Here is a 20,288-nt window from a genome sequence, read left to right on the forward strand (position 1 = left end):
TAGTGCTCATGTACTCGTTGACACCAGATCTTTGGAAATGTTGTAGTTGTTTCATCGTTATTTTTTTAGATATTTTGTTGTTGAGATTATTAAGTTCTGCTGTGAAACTATTTGCTTACCTAACATACATTATTAGGCACCATCATGGCTCCTGTGGAAGTTTGGGCCGTGAGCATTCAGTATCATCGTTAACCACCATAGCCCACTATTATCAACCTCAGCTATCTCCGCCCACCATTTAGGAGAAACCCATAATTGGCAGTTAATTTTACGAGGTAACAAGGTCTTTTGTTTTTTATGGTATAATTAGTAATTCAATATGTTTGGCTTTTGTCTTTAAGCTATATAATTGTGGAATACACAACCAATAAGTGAAGTAGTAGTTTTCAATTACCTAATATATATTTCGACCTCCAAGCGCTAACTGGGTCTCTTGACTTCTCTATCTTCTTTTTTATTATTATTTACTTTCTACTTTCTTTTTTATTATTATTTTAGGGTTGAATTATGTTCAATGTCTAATTCTTAACATGGTATCCGAGATAGGCATATTCTCTATTCTTGGTTTATACGATGTTGGGCCCTCAATATTAAGTTGTCCACACTACCTTAGCAGTGCGAGGGTGTATAAAAGTCTTATTGGTCTGGAGTTTTTGTGATTTTTTGACAATTCTCAATCGAGCTAGCTTTGAGTTGAGTAAGGCTTACAGTCCATTCTCTTAATAGTTCAAGAATGTTATTTTCTTTGAGAAAATCTCCTTTTGCAAAGCATCATTTTTTCCCTTTCAAACTGGTTGCATATTGATGAATATGATTTGTGATAGCACAATAAATGAGAAGATCTCTGCTCAAGAAATCGGTATATAAAAACACAACAATTATTTTTATACTGAAAAAAGTACATCCACGCATAATTGAATTTACAACACAACAACAACAACAACAACAATAAAAAAATCCAATGTAATCCTATATATGGGGTATGGGAAGAGTAATATGTACGCAGACTTTACCCCTACCTTGTGGAGATAGAGAAGTTGTTTCCGATAACATAATTGAATTTCAAAAGAAGAAAAAACACAAAAAAAAATTACAAATTAAAGCCGGTAAAATTACAGAAAACGAATGATCTTAGTCCCATATCATGACTATAGCAATAGTCCCAACTCCTAAAAACACAGCAAAAAACTTGAAGAATTGAGTGTCAAAATAACATTTGTTCTGTGGCCTAAAACCTTTTGATATAAGGTGATTTATTGCCACATATATGAAAACTCCACAAGCAATTCCCATGGAAATGGCATAAGTCCAATCTGCTGTTTTTCCTTCACTTGTAGCATCAATTGCAATTCCTATTCCAACACCTATAGGGCTTGAAATAGCAAAGGCAAAAGAGTAAGCACAAGTAAGTAGAAATGGTCTCTTAGGTATCATCCTTAGAAGTGCAATTCCCATTGCAACGGCTGCAAATATCTTGTGCAATGAAATTGTCCATAGATTTCTCCATGCTTCTCCCTTTGTAGCTGAAACACAATTGAAGGAATGCAAATTGAATTTACGAATTTATTCATTGACGGTTTAAAGTATTTACACTATCAGATCACTTATAAGGTAACTACATATGAATTTTTATAATAGATAATAATTGGTAACCTGATAAAAATAGTGCAAAAATCTTTACATGATCAGCGCATAAGACTTATATACATATATTAAGGATTTATGCTGCAGAGAAGTACATTATCATAGAAGATCACAGAAAGTAAATAGATAGCAAAACTAATGATTACAAAAGCATATATGAAATGAAACCAAAGAAGTAGAACTCTTATGTTATTTGTCTTCTTTTTTTTGGTGTAAAAAAAAATATTATTAATCTCCAACCAACCAAATATACAGACAAATCAAATTTGTACAAACTAGAGGAAAGTTCAATCTAGTCGCAAAAGTTCTCCTGGCTAATCGATTTTTCCTATCTCTGTGTGCTATACAATTCCTCCATCCATTTTTCTACTATCCCTATCCTCTCTTCTAATATTTTGCATATCCAATCTAACTTTACACTCTTGTATAATCTGCTTACATACCACCATTGGACTAGGTACTCAGCTGTTCCAGATTGCATCATTCCTTGCTTGCCAGATTTTGTACACCAACGCTGCCAAGGTTGCCAATATAAACTTCCTGCACATTTTACTTTTGATATTCCTTGTCAATTTTTTTCACAACCCTTCAATATCTGGTGTATTTATCCTCATTTCTAGCCACTCCATCAGAAGCCCCAAGAATTCCTTCGAGAAATGACATTCAAAAAACAGATGTTGGATTGTTTCTATGATTGCTCCACACATTTCACATCTTGTCTCTTGGCATACTCCAATTTTTTGCAGCTTTTCCTTTGTCAGCAATCTTTTATGTACTGCCAGCCAGCTTATAAAACTGTGCGTTGGGACATTTAGTGAATCCCAAATCCATCTAGCCCAAGGCTAATCATTCACCTCCCCTTTCCTCCAGTGATATCCCTTTTGTATGGAATACCTTCCTCCTATTTGTTGCCATTCATTCCCCACATATCCCCCCTTGAACTTTTCTATTACATTGCATATTCTCTTCCAGTACCAGCTGCAATCAGTCGGTGGCAAGTATTGCTTCCAACTGGTACCTTTTATGTAAATATGATCAACGCACTTCACCCACAAATTGTCTGCTTTTTGAGCAATGTTCCACACATATTTTGCTATTGTTGCCTCATTCTATATCATACAATCTATTATCCCTAGACCTCATTTTTATTTTGGACTACAAACAGTGTCACATGCAACCAAAGGGGCTCTATTAGTCTGTTCTCTTCCATCTCATAAGAAATTTCTACTTATTGCAATAAGTTTTTTTTAACACAGCCTTAGGCAGGATGAATATTGATGACCAGTATGTGTGTACTTGTAAAAGAATTGGATTAATTAATTGTACTCTACCAGCATATGAAATGTTCCTCGAGCTCCAGATCTTTAGTCTAGCAGTAATCTTATCTACTAGTACTTCGCAGTCCATGGTGGAGATCTTCTTTGCTGAGATAGGCACCCCCAGGTATCGAAATGGTAATGCTCCTCTCTGATAACCAGTTTCCTCATATAAATCTTCTAATAGTTGGGATTCCATATTAGCACTGAAAATATTCGACTTTCCTGCATTAGTGCTCAAGCCTGAAGCGTTAGAGAAAGACTGCAGTCCTCTTAGTAAAAGCATTATTGACTGATAGTTGCCTTTGCAAAAATAATAGTATATCATCTGCAAAATATAGATGATTCAATTTCAATCCTCTGCATTTAGTGTGATACCCAAAGTCTCTCATTTCAGCTACCTTATTCAAGATTCTAGTAAGATATTTCATGCACACTACAAAAGCATGGGTGACATTGGATCACCCTGTCGGAGACCTCTCTTCCCTGTAATACTCCCATATAGCCCCATATTTATTGCTATGCTATATGGAGTAGTAGTTATACATGCCATTATCCACTTAATGAATCTCTGAGGGAAATTCATTGCATGGAGAATTTCTTCCACAAACGACCACTCTACAGTATCATATGCCTTTTTGACGTCAATCTTGATCAAACAGCTCTGAGTAGTATTCTTCCTGTTGTACAGCCTTACCAAGTCCTGACAAATCAGAATATTTTGCACAATGGTTCTCCTTGCAACAAAGGCACTTTGGTTTGTAGAGATTAGAGTTGGCAGTACCATTCTGAGCCTATTACATAACATTTTAGATATCACCTTATAGACAATATTACATCATGTTATAGGTCTATAGCCTCCCACACTAGTGGCATGAGAACTCTTAGGTATAATGGTAATCACTGTGTGATTCAACACTCTTAGCATTTTTCCTATTCTGAACAATTCCATTACAGCATCCACTACATCTTTTTCTACCACTTCCCAACTAACTTTGAAGAACTTCCTTTCATAACCATCAAGACCTGGTAATTTTTCTCCATTAATTTTCCACAAAGCTGTCTTAACCTCTCTTTCTGTAAACTTTTCTTCCAACAATCTCCTTTGTATTTCAGTAACTATGGGTCCTTGTCGAACTAAGCTACTATTTACATACTCCCTTTCCCTCATGTTAGTACCCAAAAACGTAGTGTAGAACTCAATAAAAGATTTTGCAATTGCATCCATCTCAGTTATATTTACTCCTTATGAATCAGTTATAGAAAATATTATATTCATATTCCTCCTGGCCTTCATCATACTATGAAAGAACTTGGTGTTTAGGTCCCCTTTTTCAGCCATTGCACCTTATTTTTTTGACTTAGATATTGATATCTAGCTTCATTCAATCTCTTGTAATTGCTACTCAGCCTTGCTTCTTCTTCCTGTAGCTCTTGGTTTAGAGGACTCTTCTACAATCTACCTTGACATTGCATTAGTTCTTCCAGTGCTTTATCTTTCTGCCTTTTTATATGACTGAACTTATCTGTATTTATCTGCTTTAATTTTCCCTTCAAATTATTTAGTTTTCCCACCAGCTCATACATTTTGGTCCCAGTTTTATTTGTCTTCCATCCTTGTTTAACTTTCTCCTTGTACTCTGGTACTAAACTCCACGTGTTTAAATACTTGAACATATGTTGATTCTTTTATTCCCCAGCCCATCTTATTATTGCAGGACAATGATCAAATGTCCCTTCACTCCTATAGTATACTTCTGAGTCTTATAGAGCCATTATCTATTCATTGTTCACCAAAACCTGGTCAATCCTACTATAAACCATATTTGTACTTCCCTGCTTGTTGTTCGATGTAAAGAAGGCCCTGGAAGTTTTCATACCTGCAATGTACAATCCTCTACACATTGCTTGAAGTCTCTTATTTCTGACATTGTAACTAGACTCCCAATTCTTTCCCCTCTATTCAGGACACAGTTGAAGTCTCATATTACTGCCCAAGGCTCTGACATATGGTCATGAATATCCTTGATATCCTTCCATAATTTCCTTCTCAATGCAGTATCATTGAACCCATATACCATTGTAACTGGTAGCTTCTTATTTGTACCCATGTGATGTCCTCCACAATGTATTAGTTATTCTGTGACTTTGTATATACTAACATCAAATGCCATAGGCTTTCACAAAATCCAAATTCTTCCTCCTTTATGATGACTTAGATTAGTACTATACGACCATCCATTACATAGGTTAAGAGCAGCTCTTTGTGTCTTGGCTCTCTTAACCTTAGTTTCCAAGAGACCAAACAATCCAGCTTGAGAGTTATGCATAAACATATGGACTTCCTTTTATTTACCTGGATTGTTTAGTCCCTTGGTATTTCAAGATCCAATTTTATCCATGTGTTGGTGGGTTTCCCCCACCCTTGCCAATTTCAGCCCCTCGTTTGCATATATTTCCAAGCTCATGTGTTACTAGCTGCTGCCTTGCATGACTAGTACTTGCCCTTTCTTCACTTTGTTGTTGTCCTAAAGTAGCAAATGTATTGCCTACCTTAAGTGGTATTTCTTGAACCACCACTTCTTTCTTCACATACTTTCCAGCTTTATAACCTTGATTATTGGTTTGGTTCTTCTCCCATCGGCCCACCTCTATTTGCTTGCTTTCCACCCATTTATCCTTCTGTTGTATTTCTTCACCCTTTTGTGTTGCTGGATCTTTTTGTGTCTCTTTTCGCTCTCTCTGCTAGTCTACCACTATGTGTTCCTTTGTCTCTTGTTGTTTTTCAGTCTTCACTCTTTCCTCCTGTAGGAATTTTCGACACTCGATCATTTCATGCCGGTAATTCTTGCATTTCCCACATAATACAAGCTTCCACTTTTAATGAACTACCTGTTCAATAATCTTTCCATACTCATTCTCAAATCTAATGGTTTTCGGGTACTTTTGATTCAATTTCACTTTCACCAATACTCTTGCATACGTTAGCCTTTCCTTTTTAGTAGTAGCAATATCAGCCTTGCGAGGTTTCCCAATTAGACCTGCTATTTTTGTAAGAGCTGCTTGCCCCCAATACTTGATGTCTAGCCCTATCAATCGTACCCAAATAGGAATCTTCTCCATTTGTTCCTTTGTGATCTACATATCTGGCTTTCATGGCTTCATAATTACAGGTTTTCTATCAAATATTTGGACTCCTTCTTCCACTACTTTGCTTCTGCTTTCAACACTATGAAATCGTACCAGGAACACCACTCTGTTTAATTGCACTACTTTGTCAATCCTAAATGAACCCCAGATTCGCCTAAAATATTCATCCATAACTACCTGTGTTGGACTAGACCCTAGGACATAGCACACCACCACCATTGTCCAATACTCAACCTCATCCTTAATGTCTGCCATTGTAATTTTTACATTCATTTCAGTACTATCCTCAATTAGGTCCAGCCCTTCCTATATCGATATTGAACCCATAACATTACTCCATGACTTAGTAGTTGATTCTAGGGTTTTAGTCGAACCTGCAGTTTTGGTCGCCATTATTTCCTTTTCTACAAGGTTTTCCCATGATGCCCTGTTCGACACTTCAATTTCAGTATTTCTCTTGTTCCCTCCCTGTGGTGTTGCTGGATTGGACAATTGATTAACATCCAAAGGTATAATCCCTTGGATTGCGTTAATGTTTTTTACTTTCTTCGCATCTCCCGATTGCAGTACTCCCTTTCTCACTAAATTCATTGTCTGACTACCTTGGATCTTCTGACCTCCCCATTTCAGTTGTCACTAAAAGAAATTCTCATCCTAGAGAGAGAAAGTCTGAGTTGGCCTTATGTTATTTGTCTTGTCCTCCATGTGTAATAAAGTCCTTGGATATTCAAGGTTAATAACAATTTACAACAATAATAATTATCATTTAAAATTTGTAAGAATGCTCCATATTTGATTTCTCAAAAGAGCTATACCTTGAGAATTGAGCTTAGCTGGAAATAATCTTGGTAATAGGTCTATTTCCAGGTAAAATTGAGTTTATTTAAGAGTATTATAAATTTTGTGCACTGATAGTATATAAAATTTATACACCATCAGATTAAGTTGAAGTAATAACCTGCTATATTTGGTTAAATTGAAATAGTTGTGTAAAAATTATTTACGGTGTTAATGTTTGTTGGGTCGTTGTCCATTGTCCAACCAAAGACTCAAAGGCCTAATCTTCTTCTCTTTTGATTTTCATCGCTATTTGGAATTGAATTTTAATTTTTATTCCTATTTGAAATTGGATTTTAATTTTAATTTTTGGCTTTAAGAAAAAGAACATTATTATTTATAAATAGAGCGACTTCATAGAAGTATTCTATGCTTATTGGCATTAGTATTTGAAAGACCATGCCACATAAATGAGATTTTTGAGAGAGCATCCATCAAGAGAGGAGAAAAGAAAAAGGGTACTTTTTGCTGCAGGTTTTTACTCCGACCAGCCAGCTTCAAATTATGTTTTTCGATTCGTTTATGTTGGATCGGGATAAAATTTTAAAAAGTATTTCTAACATCTTGGTCGTTGATTTAAATGGTGAATATCGAATTTGGAGGCTTGTAACATCAAATTTCAAGCCTTGAATAGTAGCTTTATTTTAGATAATATCTCCATATTTAGCGCTTGTATGTAGACAATTTAAAGAATTTTTATAATCCTCTTATTGTAAGAATTTTTATAATCCTCTTAAGGAATTCATCATTAGAAAACTACGCCTAAGATGCCTCAATTGAATGGTTTGGCATAGAGGATGAATAGAACTCTAGTTGAAAGAATTATATGCTTTCTTTTAGAGCTAAACTTTCAAATTCCTTTGGGCGGAAATAGTTAATACAATTACTTTGGATGGTGGTGTCCCAGACTGAGTTTGGTTTTCCAAAGCCATTTTTTATGAGAGTTTTAGTGTGTAACATTTGTGTGCTATTCCTAAAGATGAGAGATCAAAGCTGGATGTCAAAACTAAATGGTGCATCTTCATCGATCATGGTCAAAGATAATTTTAGGTATCGTTTCTACGATCAGTTGATAAGAAACTTATTTGAAGTCCTGATGCAGTGTTCTTTGAAGACCGACTATAGAAGATATTGACAAAACTTAGAAGATAAATTCTCTGAGTAATGATGGTTAGTTGATGTTGATCCAGTTCTTATTACTAAGGAACCTATATTCATGAAAGAACCCAAAACAATAATAAAGATGATGATCCAGATCAAAATAATCATCAGTGTGTAAATCCTATAGATTCTCTAGTTGATGATGTTGTGGTTGAACAACAACTAATTCTTGTTCAGGTAACTACTTTGAATGATCTTGAAACCTTTGTTAGAAGATCTACAAGGGAGAAATAAAAATTCACACATTATTCTCCTCGTGAGTATGTACTTTTAACTTACATGGGAGAACCACAAGTTATGATTAATCCATGTAAGATACTCACAAAAAGCAGCATGTATAAGCCATAAAAGATGAGATAAAGTCACTCAGACATGAGTTAGTGAAATTGCCAAAAGGGAAGAGAGCTTTATCAAACAAATGGATTTGCAGAGTAACGCAAGATCAACATACTTCTGTGCCTAGGTACAAGGCAAAGTTAGTTGTTACAGATTTTGGACAGAAGAAAAAAGTTAATTTTGATGAAATTTTCCCCCATGTTGTGAAGTTGCCTTCTATTCATGTGGTTCTGGACTTAGCCGTAAGTCGAGATTTAGAGGTTGAGAAGATGACTATCAAGATTTCTTTTTTTATGGTGATTTAGATGAAGAGATTTATATGGAGCATCCTGAGAGTTTCGTAGTTAAGCAAGTTGATAAGTTTGTGTTTTGCTAAAAACAAATTGGCAAGCATGAAACTTGGCAATAATTGCTCTACTTGAAGACATATTTGGCTGGTTGGCTAGAGGGGGAGTTTGTTGGACCATTGACTATTGTCCAGCCCAAGGTCCAATGGCCTAATCCTATTCTCTTTTGATTCTCACTCCTATTTGAAATTAGATTTTGGTTTTTATTCCTATTTGAAATTAATTTTGGCTTTAAGAGAAAGCACCATTCATTACCTATATATAGATCAACTTTAGAGAACTTTTTTATGCTCTTTGTCTTTAGTCTTTGAAAGACTTTAGCACATAAGATAGATTTTCGGAAGAGCATCCATCAAGAGAGAAGAGAGAAGTAAAAGTGTTCTTTTTGCTATAGATATTTACTCCGACCAGCCAGCTTTAAATTATGTTTTTCAATTTGGGCACCACTGGATCGGGCTAAAATTTTAATTGGGTATTCGTAACATCTTGCTAGTTGATTTTAGTGGTGGAGATTGAACTTGGAGGCTTGTAGAATCAGATTATAAGCCCTAAACAGTAGCTCGACTTTGGGTGATCTCTCTCGATTTATTTTTGCTTTTGTTGCTCCGTATTTGACACTTGTTATGTAGCCAATTTGGAGAACTTTTGTAACTCTTTTATTGTTATAGTGAAGTTTTATGGATTTTTGTATCCCATGATTTTTACCTCCGATTTGAAGGTTTTTTCACATTAAAATTTAATATTCCTTATCTTTTTTATTTTCGGATTTTCGTCATAACAATGTCTATAACTAATAGTTAGAATTTCCTAGAAATATTCCCTCCAAACAATGCATGAAAGGAAATTTATACTACAAATAAAGCAAGAAAGTCAAAATTTTCAATTCCCTAAATTCATATACTAGTAGAAGTAGTTAATTTAATTACCTGATACCCCAACAGCAATGCCTTCAAAAATAGAGTGGAAACACAATGCAAGAATGAGAAGTATTGTGTCCCCAAATGAAGTTGTCTTGAGAAAAGGATTTGTTTCCCCATGTCCCTTCTCAGTATTATTAGCTGACATTCCTCCTTCTACTTCAACTTTGGCCTCACTTGATTCATGACCCTTTGTCACAAACATGATAATGCAGTCACTAAACATGGTGAGAAGGTAGCCTGCCAAAAAAAAAAAATGCAGTTTATTAGAATCACATAATGAAAAAAAAAATCACATATTTTATCTAATTGCAAGTCTCTCATTCTCGTAATCAATACAGACTTAGGTAAAGATAGATTATTCTCATGTTATTCTCATTATCATTATTATGGCTATTATTTATACACACACATATATATATATATATATATGGATGTATGTATGTATGTATTTCACTTATTTTTCACTTTTATCTTATTTGGTATGACGACAATATAAGTTAAACTTAAATGTAGAAGTGACATATAGCCGTTCCCAACTTGTTTGGAATTACGACGCAGTTGTTATTATAGGTCTCTCGTGATTATGCTGGGACTAAACTGACATTGATCATATATATAGGGATTGAAACGAGGATGCTGACGACATTGCAAAAATTAGTTTAAGGGGAATGAAAAAGAAGCCTTCTGTTTCAAAATGTTATATGTGTACTAGACTTCAAAGGAGCAAATTTCACTAGAAATTAAAGTTCCTAGGTGTAATATGACGCTGTGTAATATTAGTACTATATAATATCAATATTTAGTAGCAAAAATAAAAGTAAAAGAAGGTACCTGCAGAAGCCAACATGAAAGAAAAGGGGTACTCTTTCTCAGTAAGTGCAGCAAACGTTGCAGCAGAATCACTCAAGAAATGCATCAAAGAAGTCCCTAAGAAAACACCACCAGCAAATTGAGTCCCTAACAAGAGAAAACTCTCGTTCCATCGATAAAAATATGGCGAAACTCCACCAGCAAATGTGCTCACAAACAGTATGATCAAGCAATAAACTTTAACAAGAATCAATCCCTTTGCGCGCAAATTGGTATTCTCATGATCTGAATCATGATCAGCACCACCATGACCATTGATAGTGAAAAATTGCAAGAACAAGAAGAGAGCTACTGTTAAAAGAGTAGTTGACTTCTTGATAGAAGCCATGATCATTTTCTTGTTATTGTGTTGTGCTATGAAGTTAGTCATGTTAGTTAATCTTCTATAAGAAGAAGGTATGATTAGACTGAGAATTTTGATGATAGTATTTTTGCAGTACAAATTTGACTTTGGATGAGGTTGTAGTACAAACATGTTTGTACAAATTAAACTGCAGATTGGCCGGCTTCTTAGGAGTTGACAACTTCATGGATATTGTAAATTATATTGAGTAACATCTGCGGAGAAAACTAAATAATATAGCAGTGTGGTGAACATAAACTTCTAAAAAGATGTTTAAAAATGGAAGCAGGATAAGATAACATATTAGTGAAGGGGAGCCTTGGAATAAACGGCAAGTTGTTTATGTGTGATCTATAAGTCACGGGTTCGAGCCGTGAAAGTAGTCACTAATGCTTGCATTAGAGTAGGCTATCTATATCACACCCTTTATAGTACGGCCTTTCCCCGACCCTGCTTGAAAGCGGGATACTTTGTGCATTTGGCTGCTCATAACATATTAGACAATAAGATGGGCAAAACCCATTTACAGATTTCTCAAAGGGGTTGCCCCAACCCCCCACCTCTCCACCGTTTTGGTGGAGTCAGTTTGGTTCTAAGCCCGCCAGTGCCAGCCCAAGGGTGAAGCTGCTAAAGCAGCTATGGGGCCACAAATTTTCATAATAGGTTATATGATAATTTAATTTTAAAAGAATATTTAGTGTTCTAAATAAAAAGATACAAATTTTCATAATAAAAAAGTGAGATTAAATTGTTGAGCATAAATTGGAAAAAAATGTCTTTTTGGGAATCACTCTCTGAGCCATAAATTGAGAAAAAATTCGATTAATAATTCATAACTCAAAAAAAAGTTGGAACTTTAATATAATTTCAAATTTTGCCATGGATAAATTTTAACAAACAACAGAAACCTTAAATTAGAAAGTATGTCTCGAAAGAGACTAAATGGATTAGATAAAACTATTAATAACTTTGCATTAAAAAATTAGAAAAATAGAATTTATATGAAATTATATGTGAATTTTTCTTCTTTTTTTATTTATAAAAAAATAAAATAAGGCCTCTCATGAAGTTTTGTTTTAGGCCTATGTTTATTGAGCCGCCCATGAAGCCCGCACTCGACATCTTATATGTAGCTTTTTTTCTTACCAACTTTCAATTTTGGACTTTGTTGGCACGACTAACAATCTTTTCTTCCAACTAAATACCACATGTTTTATCACCAAAATTCATAGGCTTATCAAAAATATGTATTGTGTGTCCCTCACATTATCCAAGTATTTCTTAGCCCTATGAGCCAAGGCATAAGATCTACTTTTCGCCATTAGCATACTCATCCCACCGAATAATCAGCTCTGGCCAGGGGCGGCCCAACCCTAAAGCAAGTGAAACATTTGCTTTAGGCCCCAAAAATTTAAGGGCCCAAAATTACTAGTATTCTCTATATATAGTAGTATATTATTTATATAATTATCTTTTATTATTGATAAATTTATTTCTTTATTGTCATATTAATTTTTAATAATTCGATTTCTTCCTCTAATTAATATAACTAAAATAGTTTTCTGTCAATCTTATTTTACTTTTTTACTTAAATATTTCTCTATTCATTAGTTGGTCACGTAACTATATCTAATAATCTAACTTATTATTTATTTTTCTTACATAAATTATACTCTCTCCGTCCCAATTTATATGAAAGTATTTGACTGGACATGGATTTTATGAAATAAAGGAAGACTTTTGAAACTTGTAATCTTAAATAAATCATAGAAGTTTTTGGGCTAGAAATCATCTCATTAATGGTAAAAAGAAAAATCTAAAGTTGAATTGTTACCAAATATAGAAAGGGACTTACTTAAAAAAAGGAGTCACTTATGTTTTCTGGGTTCTCCCATTTCAGTTGTGATGCAATCAACGTTAAATTCATTTAATTTTCTGTATTTTATAAAACTAAGTTCTCATTTTTTTAATTCTACATCCTCACTTGTCTAATTTTTTTAAAAACAATGTTCCTTAAATTATATATATATATATATATATATATATATATATATATATATATATATATATATATATATATATATATAAGAGCATCTTATTAAGATTTTGCTTTAGGCCTCCGATAAGGTTGGGCCGCCCCTGACTCTAGCTAATGAGGTGTTGATTCCTTGTGCCCCATTAGTCATTTGAAAGTATATATTCATGGATGTGATCGGAGCTGTCATATCCAAGATCGGTAACTATCAAAAATTATATCTAAAAAATAAAACAAACAACGTGTTGAGAGATAACATTAGTTTTATAGGATGAAATGTGGTTCAATCATTTGGGTATGCAGACTACAACAACAACGGCGACAACTCAGTGAAATCTCAGTAGTGGGGTTTGGGGATGGTAGTGTGTACGCAGACCTTACCCCTACCCCGAAAGATAAAGAGATTGTTTCCGATAGACCCTCGGCTGAAGAAGACGAAAAGAGACAGTACCATCAATAAACCTTAGACATTTGGGCATGCAGACTATGTCCAAAAAACTTGTTTCGTCATGAATGACGGCAACTGCAAGCAGTCTTGGCTCTATTATACAGATCATGCTCTTTTATGGAAGGCTAATTTAGTATCTTGAATTATTTCATGGTTTGCCACGCAGAACCTTCAACCTAGATAATGCAGCCTCATAATTAATATATTCAAACAACAACAATGATAACATACTTAATGTATTCCCACAAGTATCTTGTATGAAGTAGGGTGGTTGTTTTCGATAGATCCATGACTCAAGAAAAACGTTTTCAAAACAGTTTTAAAAGATACAAGAAAAAAGTATTGACAACAAATAGTAAAGATAACTACAATAAAAAAAATAATGGTAATAAATCCGAAAAATAAGATAATAATAGAATAATAACAATAATACTGATAAACGAGAAGAGGGAGCAGATAAGGTGCTCTAAACTAGAACCATATTCTCCCACAAAAAAAAAAAGAGAAATCGGCCGATTACCTACTAACCTTCTACCCTAATCCTCAACATCCATGCTATCCTATCTACATGTCATTGGTGAGCTGAAGATGTGTCATGTCATATCTAATCACCTCTCTCATTCTTGCTCGGTCTACCACTACCTCTCCTTGGACCTATCACTGTCAACCTCCCGCACCTCCTCACTGGAGCATTTGTGCTCCTCCTCTTCACATGTCCGAACAATCTCAACCTCGCTTCCCCCATCTTGTCTGTCGCGGAGGCAACTCCCACCTTATCTCGTATATCTTTGTTTCTAATTTTATCTTTCTTAGTATGCCCACACATTCATCTACGCATCCTTATTTCTGCTACTTTTATCTTCTGAAAATGTGAGTTCTTGACTGCTCAGCATAATTATTATATTCCTGGGCGGAAAAAAATGGGACAATTTTCCCACCTTCATGACCTTCCAAGCAGAAAGTCGTAACTTCAAAAGTAGATGCATTGCTCAGGCCGCCATTCTTGCACCAACAAACATTCAATGGCATACAATGACGAAGTCAGAAATTTTGCTAAAGATGCTCAAGATTTAATATATACGAATTTAGAAAGTAATATATGCCCTATATACACAGTCTAATTTTTCCGGCTAAAGGTATTCAACCAACCACCCTTGAGCATATGTGACTGCTACAAATGGCATAGAGTGATGCGCCAGTATAACCACGGAACTCACGCTGACAACAAACACTCATCTGCATGCTTAAAAGCTTAATCTTGTTCCCGAGTACAATCTCAAACCTAGAGTACAATTAAAACCTATTTCCTCTGAGATTGCTGGAAAAGCAATTAATGCAACATTTTGTGTATGATTTAGCATGAAAAATTAGCAAAAAGCATGGTTTACTATTACTAAGACAAGTTTTAACATGCATTTCACAGTAACAGAACCCTCAGGGTCACAGAACTTAGAAACGAAGAGAAAAGTGCAACACATAGTAGAGTCTTCTATCTATTATTTACATACTGCTGCAACAAGTTATTAAAACTGCAGTGAGAATTCTTGTAAGAATTCTTTTATTCTCAAAAGCAGACTGGAAATAGAATTCAAACATATCTTAAAGTTTTTCTAGCGCTCAGACCATTTCATCATCACTAATCTCACTCTTGAATCTCGATGCTTTGTTGCGCTCCTGACCCCAGCATAATTTTACAGATTGGACATGAAGCATTCACTGCGAGCCACGGGTTAATGCATCTGCTATGAAACTGCCAAAAAAAATGCGGGTTAGAATTAGGGAAAGTGCTAAGATCAGAACTTGGAAACATTTGCCCTGCTGCTAGGAGACTAGTAGCCCAGTTTTCTCAATCACTGCATTTCTGGTAATTATTCAAGCACCAAAGACAAGGCAATGGTAATTAAAGTCAATTCCACTGAGTTATTCATTCATTCACAACCATTGACATAGAGCTTTAACTCAGATCAATCTCTGCCATAAGATGATTTAGGAAAATGGAAGAATAAAATGTATTTCAGAGGCAAGAAAAAATCAGATAGAATAGGCAGAAACCTGATGTAAACATGGCAAGCTACGAACAAGGTCTCCCTTTATAACTTGCTCGAAACAAATATTACATGTCGATTCGTCACATGAGGGATCCTCCTCTGTTATACCTATCCTCCAATATCCCTGCTTCATTTGAAGATGGGAGTATATAAATAATCTTCATTTGAAAGGAGCACACTGAAAATATTAAGAACAAATCTTATGTTTTAAGCAAGTGAACGAAGGACTTTGAAAAGCCAAGCACGGGAAGAAGCATAGCAAAGATTCATCTCATATGACCAGATAGGACAAGTATATCGTGAAGCTAGAAAAATTATACTGTTAGAATTCTCATTCACGGGCTGTAAACACATTTATCATGAGATTTTTAGCTCTTTCCCCCTTCCCCCTCTTGAAACTTAATGAAATTCAGCTGGGGGAGAATTTCTTTTTATATCACTGCTTCTGGATTCGGATCATTATTCTGCTCAAGCAAATTTATAGTTATCCAACAAAGAGAAGGCAACAAGCAGCTGAAAAAGAAAAAAAAACAATGGATATCTAAGCCCATAAGTGAAGATGTCACCAAGCAATAGAGCATTGTGGCATAACCCTTGAGCATCTGAAAGAAAGTACCTTAGCTGAGGCTGCAGAAAATGAACCTTGTTCCAGTGGTGCATCCTCACTGCAAAAAGACCAATATGGAATCGAATTACAACTGGTTCCTAACCAGTGTTTCGCTCTTACCACTAGACCAAATCTCCGGGGGCTAGGTTTAAGGTAATTTATAATAACTATAATAATAGAATGCGGGATTTTAAAAAAGTAAATGAAAGAGGATCATTACATTCTAACCAGTGATTAAAAAAGCGCTCGCTTCCTCGCTTTAAGCGAAAAGTGATGTGAAGTGCTTCACATGGGTGAAGCGACTCAGGTATAAAAAAGCGACTGCTTCCCACTAAAAAGCGAGAAGCGACCAAGCGATGCGATGCGAAGGAAGCGACCACTTCTTTGTTTTTAAAGAGACCCAGGCTATTTAATTAAAAACGAAGTTGTTCTGTCTTTTATTAAACGAACAACAGCGACTAGGGTTTTAAAGCAGTGCATCTGAGAGCATTAGACTAGGGTTCTTCTTCTTCTTCAACTTCATCTTCAAGTCTTCAACAGCAACATGTATGTTCTGATTTTCCTCCTGCTCCTGCTCCTCCTCCTCCTCCTCCTCCTCCTCCTGCTCCTGCTCCTGCTCCTCCTCCTCCTCCTCCTCCTCCTCCTCCTCCTCCTCCTCCTCCTCCAACTCCAACTTCAAGTCTTCAACAGCAACAGGTATGTTCTGATTTTCCTCCTCCTGCTCCTGCTCCTCCTCCTCCTCCTGCTCCTCCTCCTCCTCCAACTTCAACTTCAACTTCAACTTCAAGTCTTCAACAGCAACAGGTATGTTCTGATTTTCCTCCTCCTGCTCCTGCTCCTCCTCCTCCTCCTCCTCCTCCTTCTCCTTCTCCTTCTCCTTCTGCTTCTTCTTCTCCTTCTCCTTCTTCTTCTTCTTGTTGCAACGTCCAAATAGCAGCGAAATGCTGGCGAAATTTTTTTTTACCTTCGGTTCTTTCTCAGAATTGATGCCAATCCTTGGGTTCTTCTTTCTCTGCCCAGTTTTTAACAGAGAAAAACTGCCCTTCCTCTAATTTTTATATCCTTTACATTGAAGTATTGAACATTTGCTTACAATTACATGTGTTGTCTATGCAGTATTTATTTTAAAATTTTTTTTTAAAATTCCGCTTCACTTCAAAAAAGCGAGCGCTTCGCTTCTCGCTAAGCGAAATGGGGGTTGTCGCTTTTCCTCGCTTCACACTCTTCACAACACTGATTCTAACAATTATGCAATTCAGCATACGAACTAGTATTTGTTTTTTTTTCTATTTGGATAACCGATAAGTCCCCTGTGAGTTAACTGGCCAAACCATGGTCCACGGATGTCAAACTCGGGGGAGTATCAGTCCACCCTCTGTCATGTTCCCACTTAAATACCAAGCTTCCTATTAATGACATGGGTTTGAACTTGTGACGTGTGCTCAATCCACAGATCCCAAGCTGTGTCCTTATCACTGAGTCGGAATCCAAACAGGAGGAATATGACGTACTTCAACATTATTCGAGTTCATACTTAGTCTCCAAATTTCCATAATTTTAAATTTGATCCTGACTAGGTCAAACCAAAATAAGCTTACCATGTAATAACACTTCAACTGGACCAAGAACACAAATAAAAGAAAAGTAATTCATTTAACTATGTCTTTTTGCCAAAAACATTTTTTACCAAAAGTAAATATTAGACTGTTAGTTTCCATAATCACTTATAGTAACTAGCACTTCCCCACTATTTCCAAGTGATGACAGGCTTGGGACACACACGCAAGTATTGACATATAATGCATGCTATTAAGACATCCAAATGACCAAAATATTTCCTTGTGACTCTAGAGTGGTAAAAGTTAAATCCCACTTGTGGACTAAACCATGGTCGACAGAGAATAGGATGCACAAAGACATGAGGATTCAATAAGGATTAACCTAGTTCTGAATGAAGCATCTACAGCTAAGGCCAAGGATCGGCCAATGGCAGCAATGCTATGTGTCTCTGCCTCCACCGATAAACGGCAACGCACATGCTGGCCTCAACCAAAGGACCTTGGTCAAAATAGCACCAAGCAAAGGAATGCCACAGAAGACTAAAGATCACATTGTAGTGCCAAACACAGTTGAAAAGACAAATTTGCATCCAAGCAATAGCTCTCCATCAATTTCTTTTCCCACCCTTGCTTGCTATAAAGAAAATACCAAAAAGAAAATGAAGGAAAAGAAAATATAGAATTGCAACTCACTCATCCCATGTCATTACATATTTTCAATATTATCCATTCTGTCACTAGCTAGTTCTATCAATTTAAATCACAGGCTACCTTCAGTTGTTCAATCATCATTCTTTAGGTGCACAAGAATGCCAGAAAATCGAAGGCTTGAAAGGAAAAAGCATGAACTTAGAATGCTTGTAACTTACCTCTCTAGACCAATGCCTTTGTAATTGTGAACAGGTAAGGCATTTATCTCTTCTTCATTCATGGAAGGAATTCCAAAAACACTAGCAGAAGGCAACTCACTTAAGGTTAAGTTTTCTACACATGGAAACAACCATATAATAAGAAAAGAGATCATTTTTAGTTGCTTGAAAGAATCTTCAAAGGTCAGTCTATGATACTGATCCCAAGGACATATAGACAGCAAAAGTATTGCTATGAAAAGTTTTAACAGATAAGCATAGCAAACATACCAAACTCAACAAGTTCACGGTCTAGAAGAGCAACTTGGAGCCTCAGCTCTTGCAATCTTCTTCTGGTCGGAAAAGCTTCTGATGAAGGCACATACTGATGGAGTGTATCGCAACCAATCAAGTGGTTAACGGATGTGCTACTTGTTCTGCCTCGAGCTTGGCGTGTTGAACAAATTTCATATATCATAGCAAATGCTATTATCATGATTACATGCACAAAAACGCAGCCCTGGACGTGAAAATTAACATTATCTCAAAATACGCCACCAAGAAAGCTTAAAATCAATCAATAGAAATGCTCACGAATATTCAGCTTAGGTATTAGGACAGAAGTTACCATGAAGACCATTGACGTGTCATCAGCGGGGCTTAAAGTGTATAGGAAAAGAACTGCCAAACAGTTTAATGGATGGCTAATTAGTAGACAGAAATCACAGAACAAATTTGCAAGAAAAGAATCAAAAAGATGACACAGAAACTTTACCTAGGATAGCCAGAACGATGCAGGCCGTTTTTGTTGGACTCGTAAAAAATTTATGCTGGTAAGGAAAAAAGTTCCAGTGTCAAGACAAGACTAGATTAAGTACTAGTAAGTCTCTCTTGGCCTTTATACAAGTACAAAGAACAACTACTCTGGTGTACCCGAAAAGGATCACCATTCTGGAAAACATGCAAGATAAGAATAATACAAGTAGTACCACAGCCACTAAGGACGCACTGCAACACATCTTGCACTCATGGCTGCATGAATTTCACTGCTTGATTCAAAGTAGACAAATGGCAAATGCACAGAAACATCAACAACAACATACCAGTGTAATCCCACAAGTAGGTTTTAGGGAGGGCAGTGTGTATTGTGTACGCAGACTTTACGCCTACCCTGTGTGAGGTAGAGAGGTTGTTTCCGACAGACCCTCGGCTCAAAGGAATGCACAGAAACATACCAGTGCTTAATTTAAGATGTCAAAACTATTGTGGAGCTAAAAGGAAGCACTTGATAAAGATGAGTGCAAGTCAAAACAAAGAATACTAATATTCACTGTCATAACTTCTAGAAGAGATGAATGGTGAGTTGTAATTTTACTAATTCTGAAAATTATGATTACCATTGTCGAGATAATATTTGTTGCTTGCTACTTCCCAAAATTGCCAAGATCTGTCGAGGCTTCAGGAAAGCCTTACAATGAGACTCCTCACGTCCTTTAAGAGCGAAGATGTCTGTGGATTCAAACTGCAAGATTGTTAGCCCATATGAAGCTCCCTCTCACTACCCCCTTTTCTCAAAAGCAAGCATGATCATCCCGACCTCAGTTGGTATTTCACAAAAAGGTAGATCAGATCTTTAAACATTGAGATAAGTATTTGCACATGAGTAAAGATAAAATAAGACAGAAGTGAAGAGGACCTTTCAGTTAAACCAGCTAACTAATTCAATTTGGGGCCTTGTTCTTCCTAGTGCTGCCCTTATCTAATTGACCGTCCCATTTTGAGAAAATCAGAAAGTTCAAGTCCTTTATAGCATATTACA

At 35.9% G+C, this 20,288-nt stretch overlaps 2 protein-coding genes across 3 annotated transcripts; both read right to left on the reverse strand.

Moving 5' to 3' along the window:
* Positions 1-862: 862 nt before the first annotated feature.
* LOC104101946 (zinc transporter 2) lies at positions 863-11,058 on the reverse strand. 2 transcript variants are annotated; one of them, XM_009609507.4, is made up of 3 exons: positions 10,543-10,967; positions 9,718-9,948; positions 863-1,523 (listed from the first exon to the last, which is right to left on the reverse strand). In XM_009609507.4, the coding sequence occupies exons 1-3, from the start codon at positions 10,949-10,951 to the stop codon at positions 1,132-1,134; spliced, it is 1,032 nt and encodes a 343-aa protein (XP_009607802.1). In that variant the 5' UTR covers positions 10,952-10,967; the 3' UTR covers positions 863-1,131. The 2 variants fall into 2 exon arrangements, with proteins under 2 accessions (XP_009607802.1, XP_033513480.1); XM_033657589.2 differs by lacking the exon at positions 863-1,523 and adding an exon at positions 2,545-3,185 and having other exon boundaries at positions 10,543-11,058.
* A 3,716-nt stretch (positions 11,059-14,774) lies between these two features.
* Positions 14,775-19,984, reverse strand: LOC104107947 (E3 ubiquitin-protein ligase SDIR1-like). The gene is made up of 8 exons (XM_009616884.4): positions 19,867-19,984; positions 19,245-19,299; positions 19,098-19,150; positions 18,761-18,989; positions 18,491-18,605; positions 16,072-16,120; positions 15,460-15,579; positions 14,775-15,157 (listed from the first exon to the last, which is right to left on the reverse strand). Exons 1-8 carry the CDS (start codon positions 19,867-19,869, stop codon positions 15,050-15,052), a joined length of 732 nt encoding a protein of 243 aa, XP_009615179.1. The 5' UTR covers positions 19,870-19,984; the 3' UTR covers positions 14,775-15,049.
* Positions 19,985-20,288: the final 304 nt, after the last annotated feature.

This window comes from Nicotiana tomentosiformis, chromosome 2 (assembly GCF_000390325.3).
Source record: "Nicotiana tomentosiformis chromosome 2, ASM39032v3, whole genome shotgun sequence".
Lineage (NCBI taxonomy): Eukaryota > Viridiplantae > Streptophyta > Magnoliopsida > Solanales > Solanaceae > Nicotiana > Nicotiana tomentosiformis.

What these genes read in the sequence shown, in the direction of transcription:
- LOC104101946 (XM_033657589.2), bottom strand. Translation starts at nt 11,056, where the DNA reads ATGTTTGTACTACAACCTCATCCAAAGTCAAATTTGTACTGCAAAAAT. An exon ending in TTTCATGTTGGCTTCTGCAG is followed by an intron (nt 9,949 to 10,542) that starts GTACCTTCTTTT and finishes TTTTTTTGGCAG; the next exon opens with GCTACCTTCTCACCATGTTT. An exon ending in CATTGCTGTTGGGGTATCAG is followed by an intron (nt 3,186 to 9,717) that starts GTAATTAAATTA and finishes GCACTAATGCAG; the next exon opens with GAAAGTCGAATATTTTCAGT.
- LOC104107947 (XM_009616884.4), bottom strand. An exon ending in CATCGTTCTGGCTATCCTAG is followed by an intron (nt 19,151 to 19,244) that starts GTAAAGTTTCTG and finishes ACTGTTTGGCAG; the next exon opens with TTCTTTTCCTATACACTTTA. An exon ending in CCGTGAACTTGTTGAGTTTG is followed by an intron (nt 18,606 to 18,760) that starts GTATGTTTGCTA and finishes TTCCATGTGTAG; the next exon opens with AAAACTTAACCTTAAGTGAG.